Here is a 9,697-nt window from a genome sequence, read left to right on the forward strand (position 1 = left end):
GAGTGTGCGGAGGTGTGAATGTATGCTGAGGCTGAAGGGCGACAGGCTTAAATACTTTAAAGTACTCCTAAATGTTCACAAAGGCAATGTCCAGAGCTTTTATTACCCAATAAAAGCTCTGGCAGGAGGACAGTGTTTTCCACTGCGCTCAGATCAGCAAGAACATGATTTGAAGTTCTGAGTGCTGCGCAAACCACTTCCCCAGTGATGGAGACGGAAAACATCTCTGGTTAAAGCCACCATCGGGATGCCCACAAGACTGAAGCGAAGAAGTCAGTAAGTCGAAACTGTACAGGGAGCTAAAAGCTATCGGGAATATGGGACATCAGATTTCTGTAAGTGCATCCAAAGAATAAATATTAGTTCTAATTACAATAAAGCAACTAGGTTAGTGCTTCAGTTATGCGTAGGGCCTTTTACTCTTATATTTGGATGTCTCTATTATTTAATGAAAATATTTTCTCTCTCATCACCACTTCCTACTAAAGAAATCGTGCGCATGAAATCTATTTACAGAGTAACAAGGTCAGTTTCTGCTAAATCTTTTTAAAATGTGATTTTTCAGAGCTGTTAGTAGCACAAAGAAAATTCTATTCATTGTTTAACAGCAAGTGTAATAAGTTAGCCAGATATCAGTGTCATGGCACACAGTATCATCAGAAATTTGCCATTATCAATTCTCAACATGCAAAATAAACACCACACCCCCCATAATTCACTCACACCAGCACTGTCCTGCACTGTATTCTCTACTGTACGCTGCTGTCTACAATACTTCTTATATTTCTGTACTCATATGGACAGACTATGGGGTTATGGAGCTCCAGGTACAGATGCCCCAAAGCCCCCCCCCACATAATTCTTAAAGGTGTCGTGATGACTTCTTTGTTTTGACATGTTAAAAGTGAAGGTGTTTCACAGCAGGACTGTTGACCCCCCCTTCCCCCCCGATTCTCCAAAGATAAATGTGAAGAAGAGTAATGTGTCAAAGAAGCTCTGGTTTATTGGCTCCACTCACTGGTCAGCGTGTGCAGAGGCAGAGCGGGTCGTTCCTTAATCGGAAGGTTGTGGGTTCGATCCCCGGCTCCTGGTGCCACATGTCGAAGTATCCTTGAGAAGTACTGAACCCCGATTGCTGCACTGCCGTACATGCTGTGGCTTCCTCATTGTATGTTGCACTGTGGTAAAACCTTTGAGTGGTGAAGCAAGGCCTAACAATTACAGGTCCATTTACCAGTCACTGTGTACACTGGTATGTTACATTAGTGTACTGTATATTGCGACACATGCGGCTCCTCATTGTTGTTGCACTGTGGTCCTGGAGGAAGTAAATTTCCAGTCACTGTGTACAGAACAGTGCATGAATGGGTTCACATTCCTAAACCAAACAGTATATAAAAAAAAAAAAAAAAAGCACCAAAGCACAGACCACTGATGTGGCCTCACTTGAAGGCCACATAAGCAGGACTACCTATTTTAGTTGAGCTGGTCTGTTAGTAACTTTAGAAGGTGTTTTAAGACTTTGGATATAAAATGCAGTATTACCCGACAGACAGACATTTGACACATAAGTGCTGGTTTGGGATAAGAGACAGTTGATTTCAGTTGGAAGAAAGAGCTGAAGCACATATTGCATTTAATACCCTTTATTCATTATTTCCTCTTCAAACACATTTTCCTGATGTACATGTACATTTCCATTCAAAAGGAAAAACTCAAGTGAGGTAAAAGTGCTGAAAAATGAAATAGTATAATGGTTGGAACCATCAAACTCATCGTCACAATCACGAAGCTGACAAAAAAGCTCTTTTGCATTAACTATTTCAAAAAAAATATAATAGTGCGACAAATTTCATGTTTTCCCCCACTTTGTGTATAGCCACGGGCATCCCTTCATACACACACATGCAAACAAGCACACACACCTCCACGCGTTAACGTAAACACAAATCTGCTGCAAAAAAGAAATTCACAACTCTTCATATAGAAACTGTAGGAGAGCTTCCAGAGGGCCTCCCTCACATCCCCATGGTGTAAGACTTGCACTTTAGACAAGCATAACCACTATATATCTAATCCACAGCTTGCTCTGCACCCCCTACAGCAGAGAATACATCTACAGGTGTCATAAATAGAAAAAAAATACACAATGGCCCAGACAAGTTGGACGACCAAAGGCAAGGTGAGTGAGAGAAGCAACAGGATCAATAACACTGACAAGTTTACAGCAGAAAAAAAAAGTGTGGCTAGAAAATAAAAACAAAAAGGCAAAATACACTTCATTCTATCACCCCCCCCCCCCCCAACATCGTCCTCCACACAAAGTTCATACATCAACATACATACACACATCAACCCTGACGAAGGAAGTGCACCCCACTCATCTAGGGGGGGGCAGGGGGTAAAGCTTTCATTAACAGCCGTCAGGGGAAAAAAAAAAAAAAAAAAAGTCACAATAACCGTAAACACATGAAAGTGGGGTGGATTGGAAAGAACGCAGAGGATTTTCATTCCGGGCTGCGTTCACCATAGACCAGAAACTGCAAGTTGTCGTTTGTTGCATTTTCTTTGACATCGCTCAGAACTGCTTTTAGTGAGCGATGTCAACAAGAAGCCCAAGAAGAGACTAGTCCTCCCCCCTCCCGCTCTGCAGACTTCAACCTGTAACAAGCAGCGAGATCAGGCTGCTGGTTTTGAATGTGCCTCTGTGCTTTGAGAAACCAATTAATGGTCCACTCAGAGGAGACTCTGGGCTGTCGTTCCCTGAAAGGTATATTGTAAGTAAATCGATGGTTTGTGCCCTGGCTCTCAAACAAAACAAAGATCATGTTAGGGTTGAGAGTGTGGCGATACGTCCAGCTGCTGACACTGAACTAGGAGGGGACTGTCCTCTGAGTGATCAGGTTTCAGAGCAAATGGATGCACAGATAAAACCCAGCGTTGCAGTCAGGCTGTAGCAGGCTGCTGTCTGCTGGCTCCCTCCACCTTCAAACATGATCTACTCTACTAAGAACCTGCAGTTTGGGTAAGAACAGAGTCAAGACTTACAATTAATACGGTGAGAAGAACAGACAGAATGAAGGTGAGTCTCAAAAGGGGACGTCCCAATGTCAAGGGCAGATTAAACCAATTTACCATCCCAAAATAAAAAAAAATAAAAAAAAAGGGGACAAAACAAAAGCTCTCAAAAACACATTATGTCCCTGAGAACCAGCTCAACTCCCTCCAGCAACTGACCACATTAGCTTATTTACATTCCACTCAGGTGGCTGGGTTTGGAGTAAAACAAGGCCTCTTTAAAGTGCTTCTGTTAGTAAGGGTCTCTGCTGGGGGACCGCCAGCTACTGTGCCACAAGTATGGCTTGTCAGGGCACTTAAGGTATTGCTTTGGTTTGGATGGGGGACAGAACTGTCAGCAAAACAATACAGCCAGGTTGCTTCGGAGCAGGTGGAGCTATGATGCTAGGCAGTCCATTAAATTAGGGGTGTCAATACATAAAAAGGTCTGTTTAGAAAATCTGAATTAAACAAAAGTTGGATTTCAAAAAGGCAGTCAGGTGACACTGAAGTCAAACATGGCTGCCAGTGAAAACAAGGCCGAAACGAGAAGGAAAAGACATTAGACGGGGATAAAATGAAATGGCTGAGAAGACTGACAGGAATGACTAGACAGACAGGTTTAAAGGAGAAAAAAAACATGATAAATACCAAAAATTCAAATTCAAACCAAACTATTTTGCTCCTCAACCAAAAATGTATGTATTCTTCTATGAACTGCTATCTAATACAGATATGATACAGTCTTGTATCAACTGTTTCACTGGGTTTAAAGGGGCTGAAAAAAAAAAAAAATCTGATCACCATTTTTAAAAAACCCTTTAAAAAGCTAATCACTCTCCAAAAAGTCAAAGGCACTTGAATGCTTCAGTTGCTGGTTGTAAAGTACTTTGGTCCAGAGCGAGACAGTGTGTGGCACCTCACTTGTTAAAAAAGGGAAAAACAAAAACTGACTACGGCAGTTCTGATACCAAAGTTCAGCAGCTGAGCCAGCAGAACATGCCCTGGGTGCGACCTGCACAGTAGATCGAGCTGACCTCCCTTTAACAATTCTCTAACCAGCAGTGAGTCGGGGGCCGGCTAGATAAGACACACTCCTGGTTATCTAGTATAAACACGAGCCGCAGTGAGAGGCCGGGGTTTCTGAGTAACTGAGGGGACCGGGGGGGGCTTGCAAAAGAACCAACCTGGATGCTGGTATGTCAGGAGAGTCCCAACTCAGGCCTCCTGCTAGTAATGCCACACTGCAAGTGTTCCAAGTCAACACCTAATAATAGGCTAGGCTAAAAATAGAAATTCATAAATTTAGGGGGGCAACTCTGTCACAGATGGTGGAGGGAGGGAAGTCAGTTGTAGCTTTCAGGATAAATAAAAATCCAAATCTGAAAGGGGAGTGGTATCCCACTAGCAGGCTGGCGTTTCTCTGAACATACCAGTCGCACTCCCCGCTGTCTATCCTCCCATGACCACAAAAGGGGTTCAAACACTGCATGGTCCCAGCAGGCACCGCATACGAGAGGACAGGAAGTGATTCAGCTCCCACACATGTAAGGTGGCAGGGCTGCTGCTCGCATACCCATCCCCAGTTCCCCTGCTCCGGAGATACCTCCCTCGGGGAAAAAAAAGAAAAAGAGGATAATTATAGACTAGCCTGTAGTTTTGAGAGCCAGTCGCTGAGCTGCATCAGAGGAGGATCCCATTTCAGGGCTGCTGTCGAGCCTGCAATGGTGGTGAGGGACCACACCGCCGGCCCGCCATGTGCTACTCCTTTTAAGGGAAGGGACAACCAGTCAGCCTGTCACTCCGAGACTCCCAGCCAGCTCTCGCTGCAGGCAACCAGGCCAGCCACACTGCCTCAACGGGCCCGTGTCCACCCCATGTCCTGTCACTCAGTCTCCCACAATAGCCAGAGGACTGTGACATCTGGAGGTCACTGGTGAGGCTTTGGAAGTGACTTTAAAAAAAAAAAAAAAAAATAAAAAACACAAAAACAGGGAAAAATAAACTCCTCAGACACACAGGAGCCCGTCTATCTGAGGACTAAACTGTCTCACTGCACATTTCCACTCAAAGCCGCTCATGATTGTAAAGTACAGGGCTGAGTAAACTGGATAAAGGGGGAGGAGGGGAGCTCGCCCTACACTGAAATTCACAGTGGAAAATAAAAATACACTTTTTTTTTTTCTTGCATTGTTTACAAATCACAGGCACTACCGGCATATTAGGGAGAGCACAAAGGTCTGTGAGAGATATTTATGTCAAAATGAATTAAAACAAATACAACTCCACTCGCTTCCCCTTCATTTCTGATGTGAACAAAGTTATTAGTGTACCACCTATGTTCCTTACCCAGTGAACTAAACCTTTTTAACACTGGTGCTCTGCTATTTTTTTTGGCCATCACCTATAATATTACCCCTTTCACAATAATACCATTTTTCAATATTTTCTGTTTTTTTCTGCCTTTTCACATTTTTTTTTTCTTAAATCACAGGAGAAAACCAAATATAGGGCTACAACATTTTCTTCTTCCATTCCTTCAAAAATAGCCCATACTTAAATTATTGGAGGGTAAACCTGGAGGTTAAGGCACAAACACAACTCCATTAAGAATAAGGTTGATAAACAGGGAAACAACCAAACATGATGAGAAAAAAAAAAATCTAAACACTTAAAAATATCACTTTCTATTCAATGACCTAGACAACTCTGTAGATAAGGAATGAGAAAGGATTCCAAAAAAACAAAGCAAAACACTTGTCCACTTAAATATAATTGTGCCTTGAGAGGAACATAGCATTTATTGCCTCAATAATATAATTTTTTTGGGGGAGTTTTTTTTATTTAATTTATCCCTTCTCTCTTTTCAAAAGCAGCAGCAGCAGCAGCGGCGGTGCCCTCTTGTACATCCTTCCACTTGGTTGTTTTATCAGTTACATGGCAGCCATGTTGGAATGTTCTGGTTAGCCACATAGTAGTTGCTGAAGTTGTGGTCTCGGACATAAGGCGCAGGCTGATAGTAGCAGGTGACGCAGGATGCATCCGGGATAGCATTCTGCTCGGCCAGGACTCGGAAGGCCATCAGCGAGATGAGATGGAGGGTCTGCCGCCGCTCGTGGCCCATGAGGCACACCGTGCTCTCGTTGACCACTCGCCGCAGGATCATGAGGTAGTCGTACTTGCTCTTCTCCTCGCCTATAAAGTGGCTCTGGAGGTAGGCCTCCACCTTGCGCTGCTGCTCACCGATGTCAGGGAAGTCGATGAAGAAGCGTGAACACATGTACCGCTCCAGGCCCTTGAACTCCTCCTCGCTGGCAGGCCGAAAGTCCCGCACCAGCAGATTGCAGTATTTCAGCAGGCCGCCGCCTCGGATCTCCTCGGGCCGCTTGGTGGCGATGAGCTTGTTCCGCAGGTGGCTCAGTGCCATGTTGAAGTCCCCGTACATGCTCTCCCCACTCACAGTGGGGTGAAAGGCCTGTGACATGGGCGTCTGTGCCAGCTCGTAGTAGGCAAGCATGGAGTCCAGCACAATCTGAAAGGAGTCCACACTGAACTCAAACTGCCGCCGTATTGAGTCCACAAACTTCAGCTCCACATTGCGGCCGTTGTTGTTGGAGAGGGAGATGAGGCTCCAGCGGTCCTGCTCTGTGTTGACTTTCACCAGCTTCTGAACATATGCCTCTTTGAGAGTCATGGGTGTAATTTTCTCTTTGTTCACACCCTCAGGTAGGAAGTCCAGCAGGGTACCCAGGACCACGTCCTTACTGAGGCGGAACTCTGCCTCGTGCGGCAGGTCCACCCTGAAGATGACGTCCAGATCCTTGTAGCTCCAGCCAATATCCTGCACCAGTACGTGGCTGGCCGTGGAGCCATTGAGCCTTATGTCCTTCACTCTGATGCCACTCAGCTCCAGGCGGGAGCGGACACGCGCCACAATGTCTTTCAGCCGCACCTCTAAGGTAGGGAAGTTCCCCCGTCCATGTACAGGCACAACCTCGGTCAGAACCTCATTCAGCCGGCTCACCTGCTCCCAGGTCAGGACACTGACGGAACAACTCTTTGATTCCTCTTTGTTATCCATCTTCTCACAAAAGTTCAGATTAACTGAGATGGCAGGAGAGAAAAAAAGATGTTAGTTTTGGCTTTCAAATGTGACACGAACCAAACAAAACCTACAAAAATCAGACAATTTGAACCCGTTTCCTGTCACAGCAACACAAAATACAACACAAGCACATTTGAATTAGTTGTAAGAACGACCATCAAACACAAACCCAATACAAGGACAAACAAATGTTAGATATTAGACCTACTGGCTCGCGAGTTTTAAAATATCTCATGAAACAGCAGCATCATGACCCATTCAGCACGAGCAGAGCAAAATGAGAGCACGAGACAACCTGCTTGCTCTCTGTCACACACACAGAGACACACACACACACACACACACACACACACACAGAGACACACACACACAGAGACACACACACACGAGACACACACACACAGACACACACACACAGAGACACACACACACAGAGACACACACAGAGACACACACAGAGACACACACACACACACACAGAGAACACACACACACACACAGAAACACACAAACACAAAACACAACACACACACACAAACACACACACACAACACACACACACACAAACACACACACACACAACACACAAACACACACACACAGAGCCCGTGAGCTTTCTAGAACAGCTCACCCCGCGAGCCTGGCTTTTATTCCAGAACCGTTGAGAGACAAACACTAAACTTGCTCAAAGTTACACCAAACCGACGTTTCCCCTCAGAAATAACCCGAAACTAACGCTAACAAAGCAAATTACCGTTACACACGTTTCGTCAAGACACCACAAGTAATTATTTATTCCAGCTGACTTATCACTTCAGCCGTGACGATGATGTCGAGCTAACGTTAACCGCTAACTTAACTCGGTGCTAACTAGCATAACCTGATTAAACAAGAACCACACCGGGATATAAAACTAACGCCAACGTGCCTTACCTTTACGCCAGGTAGATAACGTTAAGTTTGACTCAATAATATAAATCCATATGGCGACCAATCCCTCCGCAAATTCAGCAAAGTCACGTACCGTAAGTTTGAAACGATCAAGAGAAAATGAGTCCACGTTTTACGCTGAAATATCCCAACTGACTGAACTGTCACGTTTTGGTATCATGGATACGATAAACTTTCACTTAACGAGTCTAACTTGCGTGAACTTAACTATTGAGGTAAAACACAGTTTCCATTGACAGAGAGGAATGAAGGAGAAAAGCAGTACGTACATTTCCAAAAGCGTGCTCGGGAAGCATTCAAAGTCGGATACAGAAGATGTTAAATAGTAATTCGTGCAGACAGCTCCACATAATCCACCGCCTGAGAGACACACACACAACGCCACCGGTGAAAAGTTGATATTTGAACCATTCCCCTCGCTGAAGACACGCCTGTTTTATAAAGCCGAAGTACGACCCACCGACACAGACGCAGAGCCGTGGCACGACACAGTCCCTGTCTATGTAGCGTGGCTTTTATAATAAAAAAAATACTATATGACTTATATATAATGTTGTATATGTAAAGTAAAACACTAACTTTATATATTTACCCCAAAGTCCAACTTTCAACGTCAGCAGATCACATAGTTGTAGAACCGTCGAATGTGATTGTAGCAATGCGCCGAGCAGAGCGTCTGATTGGTCAACGAGGTTTTTGCGTTGCCAAGTAACCTGGACCGTCTCCAGGCGGACGGGCCGACGTTCTCTCACTGTTGCTGTGCCAGAGTGAAGTTCAAAAACAGCACTCATCTGCTCTGTGTTTATATTAAAGCCAATCTGAGGTTGTGATCATTTTACTCTAAAATATATTTTTGAATATATTCTACTCATAAGTGTGTTGCCCTATAAATTAACACTAAACTATGTTTTTTGACACAACCATTTTGAATTAGATTGTATTTCTATTTTTGGGTGTATTCTTAATATTCTCCATGTATTGTCTTCAGCAAAACAATTGGAACCTTTGTTGATCAATAGTTCATTTTGCAGTTTTCCAGTCTCTTTCCTGCAGTGATTCTATATTGATTTGTCAGAGAAGACTCTTAAAAAGTTAATTGACAGTGTCAAATATAACTTACAACAGTGTTTCCTTGCCTTACTTGGCAAGGAAAGTTCCACACACACACACACACACACACACACACACATATCAATATGTGAGTCAGTGAGGAAGAGAGTTGGGGTTTACCAGCAAGCCCTCATACGGTCAGCAAAGTGCTATGGGCTATGCAGATTAATGCTAAATATTATCTATATTAAACAGATCTATAACACTAAATACACTCAGAAGTCCGTTTATTGTATTGAGACTACTTTGACTGATATCACATGAGGGCAAAATATTTGAAACACCTTTCAGTATAACACAACAGTTTGAGAGCACCACAAACTACCTTTTCAAAATTGATGCTAAAGTTAACACATCTTTAAACACAACCTGCACAGACAGCATTAGTTCTCACAAGCAACCAAATATCCCCACTGGGAATCTGCTGATGGTCTTGACAGGCCTTTCTACTGCACAGGAAACATTGCAGGAATG

General features: G+C 44.0%; 1 protein-coding gene across 2 annotated transcripts; it reads right to left on the bottom strand.

Moving 5' to 3' along the window:
• Positions 1-1,630: 1,630 nt before the first annotated feature.
• On the bottom strand, positions 1,631-8,783 carry tent5c (terminal nucleotidyltransferase 5C). Of its 2 annotated transcripts, none has more exons than XM_051403638.1 (2): positions 8,706-8,783; positions 1,631-7,161 (listed from the first exon to the last, which is right to left on the bottom strand). In XM_051403638.1, exon 2 carries the CDS (start codon positions 7,136-7,138, stop codon positions 5,987-5,989), a length of 1,152 nt encoding a protein of 383 aa, XP_051259598.1. In that variant the 5' UTR covers positions 7,139-7,161; positions 8,706-8,783; the 3' UTR covers positions 1,631-5,986. The 2 variants fall into 2 exon arrangements, with proteins under 2 accessions (XP_051259598.1, XP_051259597.1); XM_051403637.1 differs by lacking the exon at positions 8,706-8,783 and adding an exon at positions 8,383-8,512.
• Between the last annotated feature and the right edge of the window lie 914 nt (positions 8,784-9,697).

Source organism: Dicentrarchus labrax, unplaced genomic scaffold (genome assembly GCF_905237075.1).
Source record: "Dicentrarchus labrax unplaced genomic scaffold, dlabrax2021, whole genome shotgun sequence".
Taxonomy (NCBI): domain Eukaryota; kingdom Metazoa; phylum Chordata; class Actinopteri; family Moronidae; genus Dicentrarchus; species Dicentrarchus labrax.